Source organism: Salvelinus alpinus, chromosome 27 (assembly GCF_045679555.1).
Source record: "Salvelinus alpinus chromosome 27, SLU_Salpinus.1, whole genome shotgun sequence".
Lineage (NCBI taxonomy): Eukaryota > Metazoa > Chordata > Actinopteri > Salmoniformes > Salmonidae > Salvelinus > Salvelinus alpinus.
Window position 1 is genome coordinate 32,329,275 of NC_092112.1, and position 25,052 is coordinate 32,354,326.

General features: G+C 43.2%; 2 protein-coding genes across 5 annotated transcripts in view; both read left to right on the forward strand.

Moving 5' to 3' along the window:
- The first annotated feature begins 448 nt into the window (after positions 1–448).
- Positions 449–6,325, forward strand: LOC139556411 (G patch domain-containing protein 2-like). 3 transcript variants are annotated; one of them, XM_071370338.1, is made up of 10 exons: positions 449–645; positions 1,226–1,469; positions 1,668–2,209; positions 2,437–2,501; positions 3,625–3,801; positions 4,060–4,180; positions 4,321–4,360; positions 4,483–4,547; positions 4,690–4,778; positions 5,309–6,325. In XM_071370338.1, the coding sequence occupies exons 1-10, from the start codon at positions 596–598 to the stop codon at positions 5,476–5,478; spliced, it is 1,563 nt and encodes a 520-aa protein (XP_071226439.1). In that variant the 5' UTR covers positions 449–595; the 3' UTR covers positions 5,479–6,325. The 3 variants fall into 3 exon arrangements, with proteins under 3 accessions (XP_071226439.1, XP_071226440.1, XP_071226441.1); XM_071370339.1 differs by having other exon boundaries at positions 1,668–2,206; XM_071370340.1 differs by lacking the exon at positions 449–645 and adding an exon at positions 688–1,017.
- A 2,820-nt stretch (positions 6,326–9,145) lies between these two features.
- Positions 9,146–25,052, forward strand: part of LOC139556412 (estrogen-related receptor gamma-like) — a 48,492-nt gene continuing 32,585 nt past the window's right edge. Inside the window, exon 1 of one of the 2 annotated variants that reach the window (XM_071370342.1) lies at positions 9,146–9,395. Coding sequence is in view for 1 of the 2 variants with exons in the window: in XM_071370341.1 (XP_071226442.1) it covers positions 18,313–18,368 (56 nt within the window). In the remaining variant the exon portion in view is untranslated. Of the gene's footprint in view, positions 9,396–18,038; positions 18,369–25,052 lie in introns of those variants that run through there. The other variant, XM_071370341.1, reaches the window with a different exon arrangement.

Here is a 25,052-nt window from a genome sequence, read left to right on the forward strand (position 1 = left end):
TGGTGTTAGTCTCTAGACAGCTGGGCTGCCTCCCACAATGTACCAAATACTGTTCGAGCTTATAGTGCTGAAACAGTGCTGTTGCTGCCCTAGGTCTGGGATTTCCGAGACTGTCACGTTGTGGGTAAGCCTAGCTTTGAGAAGGAGTGAAGAGTTTGGAACAAAAGTGCAAAGCCTAGGTAAAATCTTACATTGTTCCTATTCTTATTCACTGTGGCTTGTCATAAACCAGACCCACACCAAGTCTCTACATTTCTGCTATGTGACAATATTTGAAGATTGCTGTCCAACAATGATCCCCAACCAATCAGATTTTGCAATTTTGTCAAGAACTTCAAGAATGAATAGCCTAATGTTGCCTCTGGTGTACAAAGCATGTACTTCCACAAAGTTGCTGGAGAAACACTTCAGTCCAGTAGGTGGCCGTAATGCACCATTAATGTTGGTAGCCAACCACAACAACACCACAGAAGAAAAAGTGTTTCTTCTGCGCTTTCGCAGATTTGTTAGGCTAGCTTTGTAAGAATGGTTACTCCCTTATTTAGACGTGTTCCCGTCATTTTTGGTTAAAAGTAACAGGCTTTGGGGGGCTTTAATGTCAGGTGCAGCTAATTTAAAGACCTTTAGTAAAGCGGGAACCAGCTGGTAAGTGATTTCTGAGAAAATTGCTAGCTAGCCAGCCGATTAGCCTAGCTAGTTACCTGACTGGACAGCTGCTTATATTTTGAAGACATTACAACGTTAATCGGCTACCTAGTTATCAGATGTTTACATTTTGACAGCAAAATGGGCCACTAACGTTAGCTAATAAATAGCGTGTCAGCTAACTAGCTTGTTTTTCTTTTTTGGTTTAGCCAACTATGCTAACTAGCTTTTAAATGTAGGTCAGATCTCCATGGATTGGATTAACACATTGGCAGTGCCTGGGCCGTTTAGCACAAGCTCTGCATGGAAGTTCATCCAACATTTGGCTGCAGTTAATAATTACCTAGGCAATAGCTAGCTGGCGTTAAGATGGTATGTACACTGGTACACAGATACTACTATTAGATTGATGCCAGGTCTTATACTCATGCTATGGGACAGTTTTCCAAACTGATATGTTAATATAGGATAGTAGTGTGTACACACACACACACACGATTTGGGCTATACACACACAAATTCATATATTCTTCACTGTTTGTACCACACACACTCACACCTCCTTTCTCTCCTTCCCCAGGCACTTTAGCCGGACGATGGACGAGCTGGTCCATGACCTGGTGTCGGCGCTGGAGGAGAGCTCGGAGCAGGCGGCGCGGGGGGGTTTTGGGGATGGGGGGGACCATGCGCTGGCTGTGGGCTGCCTGCTGAAGAGACAGGCCCGGAAACGCCGTGGGAGGAAGAGACGCTCTGACAATCCCCACCCTCCCTGGGAGACTGGCCACCTCAGTGAGGGCTCCGAGTCCAGCCTGGATGAACACAAGGTGGGGAGGTGGTCTCGGACGGTCCAGGTCCTCAATGAACCTCACATATCTTATTGTAATTGTAAAGGAACAGTACCTTGGTAACTGTACAGTAAGAAGATTCCTTAAGAGCACAGATACTGTCAGTTTAACTGTCTAAGCATATGTTGTAAATGTTTGTCTTAATCTATTTCTCTTCCCTCGCTCCCTTCCTGTCAGGACTACCGTGCCACCACAGGCAGCGTTGCCAGCAGTAACAGCCACGCCCGTGACAACAGCGACTCTGACGAGCAGCTGGGGCCCAAGCGCCGTACCCCCCTGAACCCTGACACAGGGCGTGGCAAGCGCCCCCTCTGGCAGGAGGACCTTGGAGGAGTGGGGAGCGCGGAGGGGTCCCGCAGTTTGAGACGCCGCCGCAAGGTCAAACGCATGGCTGTCGATCCCCCTCTGGAGGCAGTGACCTCCAATAGCACCACCCCCATGCTAGGTCCCCCGCCTGTCCCCAAGCCCCACGGAGGGTGCAGGATCCCTGGGGTGAGCGCGGCTGAGGGCAGGGCGGGGATGGAGCTCACTGGTGGCGGAGTTGGAGGGAAGTGCAGGGTGAAGAAGAGGAAACTGGCAGCCCACAGGCTCGGGTTGGAGGCGACTGATGAGGGGGTAGTGGTGGAGCGTGGGGACGCCATTATGCGGCAGGCGGGGCCCAAGGACAAGATGGAGTTTGAGGAGCAGAAGGGCTCGGATGAGGACATGAGTGACAGGTGGTTAGTGTTTCCCTGCTCCTTTGTGTATGCCTGTACGTTCACAGGTACGCTCACCTGGTTGAAAGCAGTGTTTAGAAGGCTTGTTTAAGGTCTCCTACCTCAGAGGTTTCGCTGTATGATGGACACTGAAAATTGACTTCAGACTTCTCCCTTCTTTTCCCTTCATCTCTCCTTACACTCCCATCTTTTCTCCTTTTATCTCTTTCTTTCTATCTCTCTTTTATTAGTGAGACCAGCAGTGTGAGCAACAGTAGTGATGGTGGACTGTACACCAATGATGAGGGGAGGCAAGGTAAATTATCTATTTGACCAAATCTTGTCATTTACAGGGACTGGTGGAAGAAGAGGTGCGGCAGCGCCCACTGGTCTACCTCACCTTTCAACTTGAGATTCATCATTAACTGAAATCTGGACAGTGACTGTAGGCCTATAACCTCTCACATGTAGACTCATGTAAAATGAACTCGTGCAGAATTAAGTATTTCTTTCAGTGCAGTGACACACGTAATGTTAATTTTGTCTCTGGAACAGAAACTTTGAAATATGATATCTTTCAGCATCTCTTGAGCGAATGCAAGTGGGCTGATACGTTATATGCAATTGACACTTTTCATAAAAGCAGACCGTATTAAAATCACAACATTATGCATCCAAGACGAGCGGAAATCTAATTTGAAACATGTTGGATCGTTGCACAGCCTTCAGCAAGGGAAGAATCATTACCTTGTGTTAGAGCTTTTCTCCCATTCCCTAGATGTCTGTGAGAAGCAGTAATGGATCCGACAACTTTACCGACGTCAACTATATTATTGATGCATTCATTCTATCAATTTATAACATTTATTGTTGTGAGTACTGATTTTTATAGGTCAGCAAGTTATGACCGAAGACAAGCTGCATGTGTCTAATTATAAACAAGTTGACAAACAAATATCCTTCCAAATATCTGAAATTTATAAGCAGAAACACATTTTTAAATTAGGCTTTTAAAAAAAACATTTCCCGCACCCACTAGGGGAAAGGAAAGGGGGATACCTAGTCAGTTGTACAACTGAATGCCTTCCAACTGAAACGTCTTCCCGCATTTAACCCAACACCTCTGAATCAGAGAGGTGTGGGGGACTGTCTTAATGGACATCCACATCTTCAGTGCCCGGGGAACATTGGTTTAACTGCCTTGCTCTGGGGCAGAACGACAGATTTTTACCTTGTCAACTCTGGGACTCGGTTACTGGCCCAACGCTCTAACCACTAGGCTACCTTCCACTACGTATGTCATTTATAGCAGTGTTATCAACAAGAATAAAACATGTCTTTCAAAAAAGGTTAGTCCAAAATCTAAATAAGTAAATGTTTTGTATGGAACCTATTTTCTCAGCCCTGACCTTTAACATTTGCCCCCTCCCGTCTCCCAGGTGATGATGAGCAGAGTGACTGGTTCTATGAGGGGGAGCCGGGGGGGGCGTGTGGGGTGGCGGGGGTGATTCCCTGGTGGGAGAGAGAGGCAGGGGAGGAACTGGACCTGGCTGACCCGGTCTTCAACAGCATCCTCACCGGATCCTTCCCCATCATGAGCCCCGGGGCACAGAGAGGTAGCTGGACCCAGACCTGTCTGTTTATATGTCTGCCTGTTTGTTTGGATCTCTGGGCCCAGTACCATTTTGATTACTTGTCCCACTTCTCTCTCTTTGCATGATTGTAGAATTCGTTTTATACAAAGAGTTGTGATGTCATATGGCCAGTAGGGGGCATTTCCTGCACATGGTTTATCATGTAGCCTATACAGCTGCCATAGTGTTTCTCCTATTCCAGTCTATGATGTGTGCACTCTGCTGCCTCTCCTGTGTCAGGGTTCCAGGCCAGGCTGAGCCGGCTTCATGGGGGGCCCCAGGGCCAGGCTTCTCAAGGCAGCCCAGGACAAACCTTCAACGAGCGGCTGGGACGACACCACCAGGACCCCCACTCACACGAGTCAGTCTCCCTTACGTCCCCCGCAGTCACCTGACTTGTAGAATATCTGTCTATACATTTAATTTTTCCCTCATTCTGCATTTTTCTCTATTTGAATTGACTGTGTGCAAATAAACTAAACAAACCTGTCTCCTCCACAGCCCGTGGTTTAGTCCGGGATCTAGAAGAGAACATGGACAGGTAAGACATGTTTATCACTTAGCTGCACTTTCAGAACAGTACCGCCTATTATACATTTGTGGTTGATAATGCCCAGATGTATTTTACATTTGCTAATGGCTTTTCATTTGTTCTCTCTCTAGATGCACTGGGACTCACGGTCAGACAGAGGCCATCGGAGGAGCTGCTCAGTAAAGACGGCCAGCAGGTACACGAGGAATGGTCCAATCAGCGAAGGATCTAACAGACATGATACAGTTGTTCCATCCACAACAGCACATTGTTTCTAGAATGTTGCCAACAGATGGATGCTAATGAGTGAGGCTTATTTCCTGGTTGTGGTTCTGCAGGCAGACGAGTGGTCACCTGGGGTCTCTGTGTACGGGGGACGTCAAGAGGAGACGCAAAGCAGCACCCCTTGGCTTACCTCCGCCCACAGGTAAACTCTTTGACACACCACTGTACTGACACACTCCTGACTCACCCATCCATCCCCTGTTAAATCCATCTTTGGCTCTCAACCCACCTCTCTAATCTGGATGGGACAGCAGTCAGTTGGCAGGCTCTGCAGTCACAGAGAGATACCAGATTAACTCTAAGCCAATGACGGCTGTGTATCCCAAACCACACCTGCTCCCCACCCTTCACCTCTACCTCTATTAAGTAGTGTGTTTGATGAGAATGAGGAATTAAAGTGTTAGTGGGTCATAACCAGGTACCCATCTTGGTTCCAGGAAGAGGATATATAGGTATTTACCAATGGCTACAATAGGAAGTGATGCAACCGGAGTCTGGTAGAGGTCAGGGGTTAAATACTGTAGCTTCGTCAGCCCATTGAGCCAAATCAATAAGCCTTCATCAAGATCATCTGCTTGTATCTCTTTCCGTCTCCTCTTCCTTCTCTTGTGTCTCCGTGTCTTTTTCTCTGTTGTAACTCTGTGTTCCTGTTCTTTTATCTCCCTTCTCTAGGGTTGGTAGGTGAGAGTGCAGGGCCCATCCCAGAGACCAACATGGGCAACCGGATGCTGCAGAGTATGGGCTGGAGCCCCGGCATGGGCCTGGGTCCGGAGGGCAGGGGCATCACCGAGCCCGTTCGGGCCACACAGAGACCCAAGGGAGCGGGTCTGGGTTTTAACTGAGCCTCAGGCTTTAGGCCCCAACTGAACAGGCCGGTAGGCCTCGATGGAGATGGACCCTACTGAGAGCAGGGAGGACTGTGGGAAACTCTCTCTGGGAAAGAAACTCTGATGGAGCAGCAGAGCTGGATGAAGGAACGGATGCAAGTCAGCAAGGACAGTTTTAACTAATAGGAAGACCGAAAGGAAAATGCACTTCCACTCTAACCAGGGCCTAAACTCATAAGGGAAGTTTTGGCCCTGGTTAGGGGAAGTGCATGGAGCGTTGGGGTTCCCACCTCACATTTGTAGTTGGGATGTCCAACGTTTCTACCAGGGAAAAGAGAAGGAATGGAAATAAAGACCCAGGCATTGTAGTTGAGTTTGATTGTATGAGACTAGCCAGGTTGTGTAGTTGGACTGTGTGTACTGCACAGCACACTAAAAGGCTCAGTTTCACAAGAATATCATTTCTCTTCAATCAATGGTTGTTCTGATATTGCACAGTATGACAAATATATTTTAGGTGAATATCATTGTACGCATCAAAATAATGTGTGTGGTGGAAGTTTATTTGTTTTTAAATATGTTTTGCGACACTACATTACATTGGTGTTATTGAAGGGTAATTATAATGGAATAACATGCAGCTAGTTTTTACCGTGGCTTAGTACAAAAAGGTGATGGCTGAAGTGTTAGCTAAGTACTGCATTAGGTAAAGGTAATTCCTCTGGTATAACGCTAATTTAATGTAACTGGCAAATGTTTTTTTACATGTCTTTAAATTATCATATGGTTACTTTTGGGATATTGGGCAGTTATGTTTGATTGTAGATGACGGTTATTGGGATTAAAAAAATTCAGACGCCAATTTTCTCCTCTGCTCCTGACTGCATGTGCTCCCATAGAAACAGAATGAATTGGATGGGCGTCCCCATTCAAGTCAATGATGGCATAATGGGTTGACTGGCTGGCATTGCAAGTGTACCCATTAATTTGTGGTGCGATTTGTTTTGATTCAACTCAACTGATTACAAAAAAAATACATTCCATTGCGTTAGCCACATCAGTTAACATAAATTCAATGAATGTTCTACATCACAAGTGAAATTATTGAATTCAGTACCAGGCAGCCACCACAAGTCAAATTGCCAGGGTTAGTGGTTCCAAGAACATTCTATTCATCCTATTTCTATGTGTTCTGCTGCAGGGAGGGGTTGTTACCTAGGCTACCCCCGGGTGCACGTTTTGGTTTTGCCCTAGCACTACACAGCTGTTTCAAACAACCAACTCGTCATCATGACTTTCTTTTTTCGGTTATGACTTTTATTTTGTTTTCATGATGGTGTTCATCCATAACCGTCGGTTATATGGTAATTGTGCCGGCCGTAAAGATGGTATTCCTAATGGAAGTGGGAATAATTCAGGAAATGAATCTTAAATTCAAATCATGGTATTGAAGTAGAATGTTCAACCCTGAACACTCCAGAATACTGTTTAATTTATTAAAAAGGCAGCGCAGTTAACTTGATTTCCTGTTTTTCTTTTTATGACATTGAAATAACTTGTAATTGTGAAAAATATCATATTGCCCTTTTTGTGTAAGAGCTGTTTGAAAAATAATTCCTGGAATTTCAGCCTGTTCAGGTGGTGTGGAGTTATTGGACAAGATCATGACATTACAATCTGATCAGCTTATTCTGACCAATGACCAGTCATCTTTTATTTGTGTGCCTATCCTACTTTGAAGGGCTTAGCGGGGTAGGCTCTGGCCTAGACGATCCTATCCGCCAGTCAGGGCTGTTGGGCGATCAGACTGAGCATTTCAATGGCAAAAGGAGGCGTTATTTTTCATGAAATAAATACACAGTGATTTAATAGACATACAGTGATGATTTAAACGTAACTTTAAAAAGACTGCATGGGGGCTTTAAAAAGAAGCCAAACAAATTTCTAACTGTTTCCCAAGCATGCTGTACTTGCTGGGTATGTGTAGCAACCATCTCATGGCAATGTCTTTACAATAACAATTCCCAGTGTGTACGGTAGACAGTAACATGTTTTATAAAGTGAAAAAATGATATTGGTCACACTTTACAGTCTCTTCTATTTACCTGGTAAATACCAACTGAAATAGGTTTGTAAAAAAACTGTTACCATTGCCAATGTAATGTTCATTAAACTTGAAGGCCTGAGTGAAACAATCCCCCTGGTATTATGTGCAGATTCAGTTTGTGAGTTCAGTTTGTCTTACCATGTCTCTCTTTCTCGCTCTCTCAAGCAAAAAGCAACAGAAAAAAACTCCCTAAGAAAACATCAAAATGACTTTTTTTCAAAAACACGCTTCATAAATAGTTCTCTCTCAAACTCGATTGATATACACAACATGACCAAAAGTATGTGGACACCTGCTCGTCAAACATCTCATTCCAAAGTCATGGGCATTAATATGGAGTTGGTCCCTCCCTTTGCTGCTATAACAGCCTCCACTCTTCTGGGAAGGATTTCCACTAGATGTAGGAACATTGCTGTACGAACTTTCTTACATTCAGCCACAAGAACATTAGTGAGGTCGGGCACTGAATTTGGGTGATTAGGCCTGGCTCGCAGTCGGCGTTCCAGTTCATCCCAACGGTGTTCGATGGGGTATGTGCAGGCCAGTCAAGTTCTTCCACACCAATCTCGACAAACCATTTCTGTATGGACCTTGCTTTGTGCACGGGAGCATTGTCATGCTGAAACAGGAAAGTACCTTCCCCAAACTGTTGCCACAAAGTTGGAACCACATAATTGTCTAGAATGTCATTGTATGCTGTAGTGTAAAGATTTCCCTTCACTGGAACTAAGGGGCCTAGCCCGAATCATGAAAAACAGCCCCAGACCATTATTCCCCCTCCACCAAACTTTACAGTTGGCACTATGCATTCGGGCAGGTAGCGTTCTCCTCGCATCCACCAAACCCAGATTTGTCTGTCGGACTGCCAGATGGTGAAGCGTGATTCATCACTCCAGAGAACGCGTTTCCACTGCTCCAGAGTCCAATGGCAGCGAGCTTTACGCCACTCCAGCAGATGCTTGGCATAGCACATGGTCATCTTAGGCTTGTTCGGCCATAGAAACCCATTTCATGAAGCTCCCGACGAACAGTTATTGTGCTGATGTTGCTTTCAGAGGCAGTTTGGAACTCGGTAGTGAGTGTTGCAAACAAGGACAGACGATTTTTACGCTCTTCAACACTCGGCGGTCCCGTTCTGTAAGTTTGTGTGGCCTACCACTTCGCGGTTGAGCCGTTGTTGTTCCTAGACATTTACACTTCACAATAACAGCACTTACAGTTGACCAGGGCAGCTCTAGTAAGGCAGAAATTTGAGGAACTGACTTGTTGGAAAGGTGGCATGATGGTGCCACTTTGAAAGTCACTGAGCTCGTCAGTAAGGCCATTCTACTGCCAATGTTTGTCTATGGACATTGCATGGCTGTGTGCTCGATTATACACCTGTCAGCAACTGTGTGGCTGTAATAGCCTAATCCACTCATTTGAAGGGTTGTCCACATACTTTTGTATATGTAGTGTACTTGCATCAAACCCACATGCTGACAGAACCTCACTAAAACGTGATGCTCTTGCCTCTCTCTTTCCCTTCCTCTCCCTCCCCTTCGCAAGGCTGCTACAGCGATTCCTGTATCTATGGCAATGCAGAAGAGCTGTGTCCTCTACTTCCTCTCTATCCTCTTCCCCTATCACACACACACACACTCAGGACTGAGTGGGGTATGTGAACTCAGCGCTGGTCCAGAGGAGAGGAGAGAAAAGTCTGTGCTGCTGCATCGCTGAGCTACAGAGAGGAGAGGAAGGAAGAGAGCTGGGTAGAGCTGAAGGCGTTTGTCCTTGAGACTGACTGACTGCAGCTGGCTGCAGGGCTCTGGAGGAAACAGGGAGAGTGAGTACTGAGTCGGACAGAGCAGGGGCTGGATGGGATGTTAAGATATGTTGTTGTGGGCTATTTAGACTGGGGGCATTTAGAGGGTATTTGAAAGTGTGTATCTAGAGTGGGGTATTTTGACCAGGGCAGTTGACTAGAGGGCATTTGGGCTGGGATAGAAATGTTTGTGTGAGTGTGTGTGTGTGTTTCCTTTGTCCAGGTGGGAGAGATCTGTCCTGTACTCAGGTATACCCACCTAACTTAGGTTTCTATCGGCTTCCTGCTCTCCCAAAACAGTGTGTGCCACTACCCACAATTAGTTTTGAGAATAGCTATCTTATTGCATTCCTCAATCTTCCGCCTGCATTCTAAGGTCAAGTTGGTCAGTGATGAGTTGTTCTCTGTCATTTTTACAATACATGTTCATCCTTCATTCCATGTCGCATGGGTTAAGTAAACATTTCTTTACAGAGCTTTACTCTCCCCATCCCTCCATCCCTCTACTGCCTCCCTTTCTCTAGTGTTGACAGATCGATAGTTATACATCTATAATTGGAAGACATCAGTTATGGCGGTCCTCCAAAGCCAGTCATTATCATGTGTAATCTTGGAGTGGTGTTCCTGGCGTAGCTGAGACCCACTGGTCTGGCTGATTGGCTGCTGCTCAACCGATCCACCTTTATAGGAGGGAGGGGGGTGGGGAGAGGTAGAGGGCATAGAGAGAGGAACAGGTATGTGAGAAGGAGAAGTAGGAGGGACAGGAGAGGGGAGAGAAAGGAGAAAGATGGAGAGGAATTGGAGAGAGAGAAGGAGATGCAGAGAGAGGACAGGGGATAGAGAGAACAAGAATGATAATGAGGGAGAGAAAATGGAAGAAGGAGAATGGGTATAGGAACTGGAGAGAGTGAGAGAGAGGAAAACAGAAGAGAGGTGGGATGAAGTGGGAGGAAATTTTCACCTAACAACCCTGTGTATTAAGTCGACTGCCAGACAGAGTAAGATTATACCACCTGTGGAGAGAGAGGTTAACTGTGAGGTGGTAGGCCAGGTAATCCGATCTTTAGAGTGTGTCTGCCTGTTTGTCTGCCTGCGTGTCTATCTGCGTGCATGTGCGTGTGTGTGTATGTGAGGTTCCTGCTGTCGTCAGCAGGTGTCTGAGTTTGAGACATCATGCTGAGAGGGTCAGGTGCTGACTAACAGTATTCCACCTGTGTAAGCACCACCCTGGTGGCTTCACACCTGAGATGTGCCCCGTGATAGGCCTGGGAAGCAGGTGTGTGTATGCAGAAAAGGCCAGATATGAGAATGACAAAGAATACAACAGAGATAAGGTGTGAAGAGCCGTGGTGACCTTGGTGAATCTTCTCCCTCCCTCTTTTTGTTTTGTTTTCTCCATATCTCTGTTCATCATTTGAGGAGAAAGGCGAGCAGAAAAGAAAGAGAGATACAAAGAAAGAGAGAGAAAATGAAGAGTATTAAGAATTAGGAAGGACAGGAAGACAGAGACAAAAATATATGTAATTTAGAGAGATATACTACATGACCAAAAGTATGTGGACACCTGCTTGTCAAACATCTCATTCCAAATTCATGAGCATTAATATGGAGTTGGTTCCCCCTTTGCTGCTATAACAACCTCCACTCTTCTGGGAAGGCTTTCCGCTAGATGTTGGAACATTGCTGCGGGGACTTGCTTCCATTCAGCCTCAAGCGCATTCGTTCGATCGAGCACTGATGTTGGGCGATAGGCCTGGCTCGCAGTCAGCATTCCAATTCATCTCAAAGGTGTTCGATGGATTTTGAGGTCAGGGCTCTGTGCAGGCCAGTCAAGTTCTTCCAGACTGAACTCAACAAACCATTTCTGTATGGACCTCGCTTTGTGCACGGGGGCATTGTCATGCTGAAACAGTAAAGGGCCTTCCCCAAACTGTTGCCACAAAGTTGGAAGCACAGAATCGTCTAGAATGTCATTGTATGCTGTAGTGTTAAGATTTCCCTTCACTGGAACTAAGGGGCCTATCCCAAACCATGAAAAACAGCCCCAGACCATTATTCCTCCTCCACCAAACTTTACAGTTGGCACTATGCATTTGGGCAGGTAGCATTCTCCTGGCATCCGCCAAACCTAGATTTGTCTGTCGGACTGCCAGATGGTGAAGCGTGATTCATCACTCGCGAGAACGCGTTTCCACTGCTCCAGAGTCCAATGGCGACGAGCTTTACACCACTCCACCAGTCACTTGGCATTGTGCATGGTGATGTTAGGCTTGTGTGCGGCTGCTCGGCCATGGAAACCCATTTCACAAAGCTCCCGACTAACAGATCTTGTGCTGACGTTGCTTCCAGAGGCAGTTTGGAACTCGGTAGTGAGTCTTGCAACGGAGGACAAACTATTTTTATGTGCGACGCGTTTCAGCACTCACCGGTCCTGTTCTGTGAGTTTGTGTGGTCTCACTTAGCAGCTGAGCTGTTGTTGCTCCTAGACGTTTCCACTTCCGAATAACAGCACTTACAGTTGACCGGGGCAGCTCTAGCAGGGCAGAAATTTAACAAACGTACTTGTTGGAAAGGTGCCGTCCTATGACGGTGCCACGTTGAAAGTCACTGAGCTGTTCAGTAAGGCCATTCTACTGCCAGTGTTTGTCTATGGAGATTGCATGGCTTTATGCTCGATTTTATACACCTGTCAGCAGCTGGTGTGGCTGAAATAGTAGAATCCACTAATTTGAAGGGGTGTCCACATACCTTTGTATATATAGTGTATCTGTACATAGGGAGATAGATAAAGGGAAGGGAAGTGAATTTGTTAATCCTGTGCTCCTTGCTGAGAGGACATCCCGTCTGTAATCCTCCAGTGGTTAAAAAAGGTCTGCTTACATGACCAGCTGAAAATACAGGTTGGTGGGTTATCTGCTAAACACAATGACAGAGGGAAAGAGAGAGAAAGAAGGTGGGGGATAGAAGGAGAGGGAGGGAGAGAGAGAGGTTATACCTATCATAGGTGAAAGCAAGTGTTCTACGTTATAGTTTCAGATCAGTGATTACTCCAATGAAGGGAGGAAGAATGTATGTTGGCTTTTTAGGACTCCACTAGAGGGCAATCCAGACCAAAGTGTTTAGGGACAGCAGCAATAGGCTGGCTATGGTCCCGCAGCAACCCAACAGTGTTTCCCTCTGTATTCCAAACGGGACCATACAGGGTCTTGTGAGCAGTGGAAACCATTTCAAACCATTGAATAGTTGGTTGTCACCATAGACCAAGTAGCAGTTTTATGGTCAGTGGCGTGATCAGGTGGTCCCAGAGGTTCTACTACAGTTTCCCACACAGGGAGGGAACAGCCACTGGTGGCAAGGCTCTGATAGTGAATACATCCTGTTTCCTGATCAATATTTAATGTGTGAGTGACTGATCAATATTTTGACCAATCTGCTCTTCCTGGCACTAAACTGTCAATCTGTCAGTCTATCTATCCAAAGACCCATCCATATAGTCTCTCCCTCTCTCTTCTCCTACTCCTTACCCCTTCCTCCAGTCCCCCTCCCTCTATCTCTCTCTCTGTCTGTCTATCTCTCTGTCCCTAGCATGTACTATATCTGTGCAGTGAGACGATAGTGTTTGCCTACAACATGTCTAAGTAATTGATGGATTGCACTGAGTTAGACGATAGCTAAACTGATTATTCTCAGTGCGTCTCGCAGTGATGATGTCAGAAGGACCAGAGGAAGAATGATGAGGTGAGACAGTAGGGGGTTGGGGACACCAGAGAGAGACGCTCTTGGTTTAGAACTCAATCTGACAGCTGTCCTTATGGAGAGGGTGCTGGGATTGGGCAGGGAGTACAGTAAATCAAGGTGAGTTGAGTTAAATTGACCCCACTGGAGTGAGTGTTGATAACTGAAATTGAATGGGATGGAGTACTTTTAACTCCATTAAGAGTAACCAGAGACAGGGAGTTAAAACTATGGAGTGTCCACATATGTAGGAAGGACATCATTGTCATATTTCCCAGCATGCTCTGTTTCAGGTCGATTTTTTTGAATGGTTTGTTTCAATATCTGTGTTTTCACATGTACATTGATTGTTTTTGATCTTATACTACACAATGATATGTAACATACATTTTCTTAACTAAACTAATCTTAATAAGTGGTTGGATTTGTTGGAACCTTTACTGAAAAGGCTGTTCCAGTTTACATGATGTACTGTAGGTAGTCTGTAACATCAGCCCTCTCCACCCTCCTCTGACATGCATTCTGAGTGTAAGTCCTGGGTGATTGCTGGATAGCCTCCCTGTGAAATGGATACGAATAGTGATTGGATGTCATATTGTAAACCACCATAATATGACACAGAAATATGTAAATGAGACTTTACACCTTTTCACCTCAAATGGGACTGTATAAACCCCCCAAATAGTGTTCAGTTTGTCTCAATAGGAGTTGAATTAACTGTTGTGATTATATTGTGAGAGTAAACATTACCCTACATAATTAACTCTAGAATACTGATTAACACTGCAGAGAGTTAATACTGCAGAGAGTTAATACCGTACAGAGTGAAACCCAATGACGCAGAGTTAAATATCAACACTAAATATGAGCAGATACAACTCTAAAAAAATTACTCTGTTGCCAGAGTATGTTTTACTCTTTTTAGACTGGGACCAAATATTATCTGTAGCACAGTTAAATCTTCTTCAATTAAAGTAAAATTGACTCTGCCATTTTTATTGTGTGAGGTTTGAGGGTTGCTTCCCCAACTCTCTCAGATTATGAAAAGCGGAAGTAATCCATACTATGGTCAATGCTGACTGCTTAGTTTTGTGTTACAGGTCTCTCCTTTTCAGAGCTTTGAGAAGGTAGGCTGCATAGCATCGACCTCTGGGGAGAGAGCTTATCGAACATGAGAAAGTGGGATCTTTATTTTAATAGATTCCACAAAAGTCTTGCCAATCTTCCTTGAAACAGCCAATCTATTTAATATGCTGGACATCCATTTTCATGAAGCACATCAAAAATGTCATTAAGCTTAGGGCACCAAATACAGAACAGTACCCCGGGTTGGTTTCATATGTTTTTATTCAGAAATGCATTAAAATACATGAGTGTCTTGAAATCACAAAGTTAAAAGGAACGGTCTGGTAAGGTAATGCAGGTATTATCATTAGAGGAAGCGAACAAACTCATTTCCTGTGATATTAAACTCAAGTGGCTAACAAGACGCCACTGTGGCCCTGCTCTTGTGTGTCTCACTATTATTGTATTCCATCCCCCCATGACTGCTTTGTGCCATAGAAAATGTCAATCTTGCTCAAACAACGACTTAATTGATAAAATAAATCATAATTGCTCTCCTCTCCGTATTCAATTTGTTTATGGCTTTGTACCTGAATTAGCCAAAGTGTACGACCGAATGAAACAGCACAATAACTTGATTCAGGCTATAAAGAATCTATTGGTAGTAACAGCTATTAGGGGAACTCTCATACGTAAATCGTATTCTTCCTAAATGGTTTATTGAAGATCATTTCCCTGTGAAGATTATTTTCACGTGTTACATTTACGTTGGGGATTAGGTTGAGATTTGGTGATTGTATATGATAGCCGCACTGAACACAGACACAGATATTTTGACACTATGGTCATATGACACGAAAATAGAGGTCTTTGGCCACATCAGCAGTGGGTTTGGCATTTCGAAAGGACAATGCATATGTAGAAAATACATAATCCCTACTGTAAAATATGGTGGTGGATCTTTGATGTTATGAGGCTATTTTGCTTCCACTGGTCCTGGGGCCCTTGCTAAGATCAGTTGCATAATCATGAACTTGACCAAGTACCAGGACATTTCAGCCGTAAACCTGGTTGTCTCTGCCAGGAGGCTGGCCGCAAATAGATCTTCCAGCAGGACAATAACCCCAAGCACACATCAAAATTCATAAAATAAATGGTTAATTGACCACAAAAATCAACATTTTGCAATGGCCATCTTCTCAAGTCTCCGGACTTGAAAACCTGTGGTTTGAATTGAAGAGAGCAGTCCATAAGCGCAGACGATGGATATCAAGGATCTGGAAAGATTCTGTATGGAGGAATGGTCTAAGATCCAGCCAAATGTGTCCAATATCATAAAATATTTTAGGAAAAGGCTCAGTGTTGGAGCATTGAAAACAGGGGATCCAATATTTTTTTGTATTACTTGCTAAACAAAATATCTTTCTCTGAGAAATTGTATTAGTATAAAAATATGTATTTTTAAAATGTTTTGAGCATACAATATAGCTCATTATTCGCGTTATTTATTTTACAGGTCTTTTTTGCCCATCTTTATCAAGGGACGCAATAATTCCGAACCCCACTGTACATTGTATGCGTATATATGTGCAGGTGTGTGTGTTTTGTGAGGAGTTTTATGCGTCATATGTGTGTGTGTGTGAGTGAGGTGTTTAATGTGGAGCTCATTATCTGTGTGATAAGAACCACTCCATGGAGTCTGGTGTTTGGGGTTTAGCAAAAAGCAGATAAGCAAAGCGATTTCTCCTTGCTTAAGTTTGTTTTTCCAGGGGTCGCTTCAGAACATGATATTGTGTGTTGTACAGCATGTGCGTATGAAAGAGAGAGGGGGGTGGGGGGTGGGGCGAGGTTCACTTCAGAACACGGAACACTACTCAGACTACCTAGATTTAAATCTGATGTGTCCGTTTACACTGATTTGATATCAAAACCACAGAAACACATACTGTATGCACACTTACTCTGTTCACCCCTGCATCACCTTCCTTTGTGTTAGATGACCAGCTAATGAAATTAGAAAAAGTCATTGTAATCTGGACGTACCCTCCACCTCTTCCTCTCTATTTCTCCATCCGTCTTTCTCGTTTTACCCTTTTCTTTCTTTCTCTCTCTTACCTTCTCTCTCTTTCTTTGGTTTTGGCTGTGTGTCTGTCTCTGTCTGTCTGTCTGTCTGTCTGTCTGTCTGTCTGTCTGTGTGTCTGTGTCTGTCTGTCTGTCTGTCTGTCTGTCTGTCTGTCTGTCTGTCTGTCTGTCTGTCTGTCTGTCTGTCTGTCTGTCTGTCTGTCTGTAAGTCTGTCTGTCTGTCTGTCTGTCTGTCTGTCTGTCTGTCTGTCTGTCTGTCTGTCTGTCTGTCTGTCTGTCTGTCTGTCTGTCTGTCTGTCTGTCTCTGTCTGTCTGTCTCTGTCTGTCTGTGCGTGTGTTTGTTTGTGTTTTTGTATTCCTCTCTCTATATTCTTTCCTCTAAGCCTTTCTGATACAGTAAACTAGCTGAGAGGCTTTGTGGGGTGATTTGGCCGCTGGCTGATCGCAGGCAATCTCTCTGTTAAGTGATTCACCATCCAATGATCAGAGATTTCCTAAGACTCAGCCGGGACATGCCGAGGACTAAAGAGGGTCCTGAGTTCTTTAGTAAAGGAAAGAAAATGAAAATATGTGCCTTGTAGAGAAGACATGAGTGGAGTGTCTTCAAAGTATGCTGTAAGCATGCAGGCATAGTAATGTGTTGATGATGGTCTTATTTTTCACATCAAGTCAGTGTGCTCCAGTGGGAATTCTAACACCCCTTTTCACCACTTGAACATTGTTGCTCCTCTTTGATACCTGCTCGTGTGCCAGAGGTGGCAAGTTGCCCAGAGCCACACTCCAGCGTGTGTGTGTGTGTGTGTGTGTGTGTGTGTGTGTGTGTGTGTGTGTGTGTGTGTGTGTGTGTGTGTGTGTGTGTGTGTGTGTGTGTGTGTGTGTGTGTGTGTGTGTGTGTGTGTGTGTGTGTGTGTGTGTGTGTGTGTGTGTGTGTGTGTGTGTGTGTGTGCATATGTGTGTGTGTGTGTGTGTGTGTGTTTGTGTGTGTTTGTGTGTGTGTGTTTTTGTGTGTGTGTTTGGGGGTAGGGGTGGTTGGAGGGAGTGCTGTGGCACCTGTTGTTCAGTAGGACATGGACACAACCTAGATAGATGTATGTATAGAATGTCCTTAAGGATCAGGTATCATCACAGTAGGACAAAAGCTTTCAGAACTCACTGGCCTCACTACAAACAGGCAGGGATGAGTAGGTTACTTTCTAAATGTAATCTGATACAGTTACTACCCACTGGGCACAGTGGGTAGTACACAAACTTCAACTTGTGCCTTTTTTCAATGCTGAATTCAATGTCATTGGGAAACAGAAAGGTTCAAAACAATTGCAAGTATGCTTTCTCAATTTAAAAGCAATCCAAGATATAATAATCACATTTTTCAAAAGTATCTGTAAACTGATTACAATATTTATGCTGGTAATGTAACTGATTCCATTTTCTTTTAAATCAGATTATATATAACTGATTACATGTAATCGGTTACCCCCCAACCCTGCAAATACGCACGAGTACACACACACACATCTCAACTGCAACTCTATTCAAATGCAACAATTCATTTAAATGGTCAGCCTCCCAGGCTGTAATGTACTAATGGAAAATGTTTTTATTAGGACAAAGAAAGATATCCTTACCAGAAATTCCGATTTAGAGTCTGGCCGGCTCTCATTGGAGTAGACGGTGGCCAATCAAATGCCGACATTGTGGTACAGGGGGAGGGGCATGCAAAATAGTTCCTGGATATTCATGAGGGCCAGCCCTAGCTTAGAGTGCTCTATCATAGAGCGAGCCACAACAGTTAAGACCTCACTGGCTGGAGTGTCAACACTGCTGCTAGAGGGAAAGTCAGTGAGCGCATGAGAAATAGAGACAGAGAGACACACAGAAACAGAGATAGAGCGAGAGAGAGAGACTGTTGCTCCAGTGAAAGTGTGTGTATAAGAGAAAAACAGAGATTGGTAGAGACACAGAGACAGAGAGTTATAGGGAGACACAGACCAACTAAAGAAAGAAAGAGGAAGCTGACAGGGATCTTTGCTCCTCAGAGTATGGTGTCAAAGAGCACATGGATTTAGTAGAGCTGTACCTCCCTGAGTGTTTCACCTATCACCCTGACACTGAGTAAGTACATGGACTATTCTGATCCATATTCTGTATGTATACAAACTGTCGGTGGAGTGTAAAGAACGTTAAATAGCACAGTGATGTTATTTAGGCAATGGTAAGCATTGAACAGTGTGCATGTGCACTACGACTTGCTGTCTCGTTCTCAAATGAAGACCTTAGTTTGGGTGTTTTTATTTGCTATTTGGTATATCTTGTACTGACATATCTTCTATGTCAGCACAAGCACACCTGTGTGAAACAAAGGTAGTGGGCTGTCATATGTAGTTATTTAGGGAACAAGTGTACCTCTTGGATTTTTACTGAAAAAGAGAGTGTCTGAATGAGAGGATAACTTTGATGGATGAAACCCACATACCTGCATTGTGTGCGCAGAGCTGAGGGACTAGGTCTGAGAGGGAAAGAGAAGGTGGAAGGGAGAGGAGCAACAGGGTGTGAAAATGTGAGAGAAGAAAAGGGAGAGTTGGAAGTGGTCGAGAAAGAAGATTAGGAAGTAGAGAGAGATGAGGTGAGGAAAGCAGTGAAATGTGTGGTATCTTACCCCCTGCAGAGCAGTGAGGATCAGTAAGGGTCCATAAACTGCTGCAGACTCTAGTCTACAGTCGTTCCACTAGTATGCTGGTGCACTGAAGAATTGTACTTACAGTTGTGACGGCCTTTGCCTCAATTTTTTATACTACTGTGTTTCTTGAACTTGTTTTTATCACTAAATATTCCAACACTGTACAAGTCGAAAAATAACATAACTGTCCAAATTGAACATTTTTCTTACTCCCTGTAACAGATTACTTAATTGATAATTGATAATTGTTAAATTAATTACCACTATCATTTTGTTTGCATTGTTTACATGTTGTTTGTTATCAATCTGCATTGTGTTGTGTGAAGCATTAACACTGCAGAGAGAGGTGCGCTTCTGTAGGTTGGTGTTATTAGCTATTTGTTGCAACACTGAAAAGCAAATCCTGTTAACCCTGTGATAATACAGAACTAGACAACAGCTCAGATAAGACCCTAACCGGAGGATAACAGGATATTAGATATTGAGGGAGACTGACTGACAGAGAGAGAGAGGGAGATGGAGGAGGGGTGAGAGGGGTGAGTAGAGGATGCAGAAACAGAGCACGATTTTATGTTTTGTGTAACTATGTGTTGTTGATAGTGTAATTATAGTGAAAATATGTGGTCCTCTGTAGCTCAGTTAAAACTGCAATATATAACTTCTTGGGTGACCCGACCAAATTCACATAGAAATGTGTGTTATATATCTGTCATTCTCATTGAAAGCAAGTTTAAGAAGCGGTAGATCTGTTCTATGTGCACTATTTCTATGCTCCCCGTTCTTAAGTTACATTTTAGCGTCTTTTACTTTGGGTTTTGTACACCAGCTTCAAACAGCTGAAAATACTATATTTTTGGTTATAGAATATATATTTCACAACAGTTTAGATGCTACAATGATTCTCTACACTATGCTTGCTTGTTTTGTCACATAAACTGAAATTAAGTGAACTATTCAATTTTTTTGCAACCAGGAAATGGTGGAGCGATTTCTGCATAGTGCATCTTTAATAGAACATGGAGCTTGCAACGTCAGGATAGTGTGTTCGATTCCCGGGACCACCCATACATAAACTGTTTCCTAAATGGCATATATAATATACAGGTATAGGAGAAGTGTTACCATGTTTATCCCCTTCCCCAGTCTGTCAAGACATAGGCTGTCATTGTAAATAAGAATTTTTGACCCAACAGGTCCAGCCCTTAACTGGTTTAACCCAACATCTCCAGCACCAACTGATTTGACCCAAGCCCTTTACACACTTAAACTAAGAGTCATCAGTGATGCTAGTGTTTCAGCTCCAGCCTGATACCTCATCTCCTATTGGCCCATTAGGAATCACCATGCACAAGACTCCTTTGACTCAAATCACTGACCAGGGGGTTAGAGGCTAAATGGGCAAGTTAAGGAGGATGCATAGCTAGTGTAACCTAAATCCACATATACCTATACTTGACATCTTTGATCATCTTTTAGGTATGTGTTATATATATTTTTTCAAAACAGACTACTAAACGAATGGGCACAAAAACAAAATATACCCAAATAATAATTTTAATAAGACTTGAATGTACGGTTTTTCTACCTGCCTTTTAGTCCTGCAAACAATTTGACACATTCCCACATTCCCTTTTCCTTCCCTGTGTGTGTCTGTGTGTGTCCCCGGCTCTCTTGTCCTTTTGGTCATCGTCTGTATTGTGACTGCTCATTTGAGAGTGAGTGTTGCCTCCTCTCGTTTCTTTTTCCTTTCTTTCTACACACCCCGGGTTAATGGCCCAGCAATTGAGCCCTTTCTTTCTCTCCCTCTCTGTTTTTCACATTCTCTCTATCTGTCTGCTCCCATCTTTCTGTCTGACCGTCAGTCGTTTCACGCTGCATTTTGCTCTTTGTTTCCAAGGTGCAATTAGAGTTGTTTTGGATACGAACACACACTCACACACTCACACACAGCCTGTTGCTTTATAATGTTCCTCTGAGTCTGTGATTTACACCCAGAGTCTATGGGAACTGCGCTAACAGGGCTTTGATGAGCTTTTTTGAAGAGCTATAGATTATAGATCTGTCAGGTTAGATAACACACCATGTTTTACCATTCCACTGTAATGCTAATGCATTATGGGGAAATTCCGACCCGAGTTAAGTGCGAGTAAATGGAACGTAATTCCCTTTTTATGCACTTTTCTCTCTATGCATACTTAAGCATGAGAATAGCATATTCACCCGCTATTCATTTGCGGTGGAGATCCCGGATATGGAGGTGTGGCTGAGGTGTGTCTACAGATAAAGCCGTATTCTGACCTTGACTTAATTCCATAATTATTCCACCACCTTTAAGCGCGGGGAAACCATGAATAAGGTCGAGCGAACCTGCCGGTTCTAAGTGGAAAAAGCATCTACTATCTTTTTTTCCGATAGAAATAATACCATTCTCTATGCACTGTAATTTATGCATTGATAAGAGCTATTGACAAGAGATAGGTAAATGAGTAATCCGTTTGGAGAAGGGGATTGTAAATACACATAGCAATTGTTTTAGATGATTTTTCTTTACGATCCCTGGAGACGAATGTGAAACCAGTCATATTGAAGCAAACCAGGGGTGAAAGTAAAACATAAAACACAATAATTAAAACAAAATGTCAAGAAAACTGTAAGTTATTATACTATAATTTATCATTACCGCATGTCAGAGGCATGAAAAATATATGAATGGACTTGAAAACAGGTGGTATAGCCTACGCACCAAAATGCGATGTGGTTCGACATGAATACTGACATTTTGCCAAGGCAGAGATGAGTGGCCGATACGAAGACGCACGAAAAACAGTGGACGCATAAATTATAGCCTAATAACAATTGTCAAATGTCTCTTTCCATTCACCACTGTTTGGAGGCTGGAAATATGCTGTGAGTGGACGAACATGCATAGGTACCCTAGTAAAGGAGCTCTTTGAAGTTATATTTATATATTTGTAAAACTAAAATTAGGGGGTAGATCAGCTTTAAAATATTGCAGATAGATTGTAGCTTCCATCAATGTAATTGTCTGTATCATTTCCAATCCCAAATATATATTTTTGTAAATTTATATATACATAAATACATACATACAGTTGAAGTCGGAAGTTTACATACACCTTAGCCAAATACATTTAAACTCAGTTTTTCACAATTCCTGACATTTAGTCCTTGTAAAAATCCCCTGTTTTAGGTCAGTTAGGATCACCACTTAATTTTAAGAATGTGAAATGTCAGAATAATAGTAGAGAGAATGATTTATTTCAGCTTTTATTTCTTTCATCACATTCCCAGTGGGTCAGAAGTTTACATACACTCAATTAGTATATGGTAGCATTGCCTTTAAATTGTTTAACTTGTCAAACGTTTCGGGTAGCCTTCCACAAGCTTCCCACAATAAGTTGGGTGAATTTTGGCCCATTCCTCCTGACAGAGCTGGTGTAAGTAACCACGTCAGGTTTGTAGGCCTCCTTGCTCGCACACGCTTTTTCAGTTCTGCCCACAAATTTTCTATAGGATTGAGGTCAGGGCTTTGTAATGGCCACTCCAATACCTTGACTTTGTTGTCCTTAAGCCATTTTGCCACAACTTTGGAAGTATGCTTGGGGTCATTGTCCATTTGGAAGACCCATTTGTGACCAAGCTTTAACTTCCTGACTGATGTCTTGAGATTTAGCTTCAGTATATCCACATAATTTTCCTCCCTCATGATGCCATCTATTTTGTGAAGTGCACCAGTCCCTCCTGCAGCAAAGCACCCCCACAACATGATGCTGCCACCCCCGTGCTTCACGGTTGGGATGGTGTTCTTCGGCTTGCAAACCTCCCCCTTTTTTCTCCAAACATAATGATGGTGATTATGACCAAACTGTTCTATTTTTGTTTCATCAGACCACAGGACATTTCTCCAAAAAGTAAGATCTTTGTCCCCATGTGCAGTTGCAAACCGCAGTCTGGCTTTTTTACGGCGGTTTTGGAGCAGTGGCTTCTTCCTTCTGAGCGGCCTTTCAGGTTATGTCGATAAAATACTTGTTTTACTATAGTAATAGACACTTTTGTACCTGTTTCCTCCAGCATCTTCACAAGGTCCGTTGCTGTTGTTCTGGGATTGATTTGCACTTTTCGCACCAAAGTACGTTCATCTCTAGAAGACAGAACGCGTCTCCTTCCTGAGCGGTATGGGGGCTGCGTGGTCCCATGGTGTTTATACTTGCGTACTATTGTTTGTACAGATGAACGTGATACCTTCAGGCATTTGGAAATTGCTCCCAAGGATGAACCAGACTTGTGGAGGTCTACAATTGTGGAGGTCTTGGCTGATTTCTTTTGATTTTCCCATGATGTCAAGCAAAGAGACACTGAGTTTGAAGGTAGGCCTTGAAATACATCCACAGGTACACCTCCAATTGACTCAAATAGTGTCAATTAGCTCTCAGAAGCTTCTAAAGCCATGTCATAATTTTCTGGAATTTTCCAAGCTGTTTAAAGGCACAGTCAATTTAGTGTATGTAAACGTATGACCCACTGGAATTGTGATACAGTGAATTATAAGTGAAATAATCTGTCTGTAAACAATTGTTGGAAGAATTACTTGTGTCATGCACAAAGTAGATGTCCAAACTGACTTGCCAAAACTATAGTTTGTTAACAAGAAATGTGTGGAGTGGTTGAAAAACTAGTTTTAATGACTCCAACTGTATATATAGTACCAGTCAAACGTTTGGACACACCTACTCATTCAATGGTTTTTCTTTATTTTGACTATTTTCTACATTGTAGAATAAGAGTGAAGACATCAAAACTATGAATTAACATAGATGAAACGGCTGATTTTTTAAATAGAATATCTACATAGGCCAATAGAGGCCCATTATCAGCAACCTGTGTTCCAATGGCACATTGTTAGCTAAACCAAGTTTATCATTTAAAAAGGCTAATTGATCATTTGAAAACCATTTTGCAATTATGTTAGCACAGCTGAAAACTGTTGTTCTGATTAAAGAAGCAATATAACTGGCCTTCTTTAGACTAGTTGAGTATCTGGAGCATCAGCATTTGTGGGTTCGATTACAGGCTCAAAATGGCCAGAAACAAAGACCTTTCTTCTGAAACTCGTCAGTCTATTCTTGTTCTGAGAAATTAAGGCTATTCCATGCGAGAAATTCCCAAGAAACTAAAGATCTCGCACAATGCTGTGTACTACTCCCCTTCACGGAACAACGCAAACTGTCTCTAACCAGAATAGAAAGAGGAGTGGGAGGCCCCGGTGCACAACTGAGCAAGAGGACAAGTACATTAGAGTGTCTAGTTTGAGAAACAGACGCCTCACAAGTCCTCAACTGGCTGGCTTCATTAAATAGTACACGCAAAACAGACAATTTCCTCCTACAATAGGACAATGACCCAAAGCACAGCTCCAAACTATGCAAGAACTATTTGGGGAAAAAGCAGTCAGCTGGTATTATGTCTATAATGGAGTGGCCAGTACAGTCACTATTGAGCTGTTGTGGGAGCAGCTTGACCGTATGGTTCTTAAGAAGTGCCCTTCAAGCCAATCCAATGTGTGGGAGGTGCTTCAGGATGCATGGGGTAAAATCTCTTCAGAATACCTCAACAAATTGACAACTAGAAGGCCAAAGGTCTGCAAGGCTGTAATTGCTGCAAATGGAGGATTCTTTGACTAAAGCAAAGTTTGAAGGACACAATTATTATTTCAATTAAAAATAATTTTTTATAACCTTGTCAACATCTTGACTATATTTCCTATTAATTTTGCAACTAATTTCATGTATGTTTTCATGGAAAACAAGGACATTTCTAAGTGACCCCAAACTTTTAAACGGTAGTGTATATACACAGTGCATTTGGAAAGTATTCAGACCCTTTCCCTTTTTCCATATAAAAAAAAAAAAGGTAAACTTGTTTTAAAATGGATTAAATAAAATGTTTTCCTCATCAATCTACACAAAATACCCCATAATGACAAAGCGAAAACAGGTTTATCAAGTTTTTGCAAATTTGATCAAAAATAAAAAACGGAAATACCTTATTTACATAACTATTCAGGCCCTTTGCTATGAGACTTGAAATTGAGCTCAGGT

Bases quoted from the DNA above. Each gene is read 5' to 3' on its own strand.
- LOC139556411 (XM_071370338.1), top strand. From the start codon at position 596: ATGTCAGGTGCAGCTAATTTAAAGACCTTTAGTAAAGCGGGAACCAGC. The intron at 2,210-2,436 runs GTTAGTGTTTCC...CTCTTTTATTAG, and splicing joins GAGGACATGAGTGACAGGTG to TGAGACCAGCAGTGTGAGCA. The intron at 3,802-4,059 runs GTAGCTGGACCC...CTCCTGTGTCAG, and splicing joins GAGCCCCGGGGCACAGAGAG to GGTTCCAGGCCAGGCTGAGC.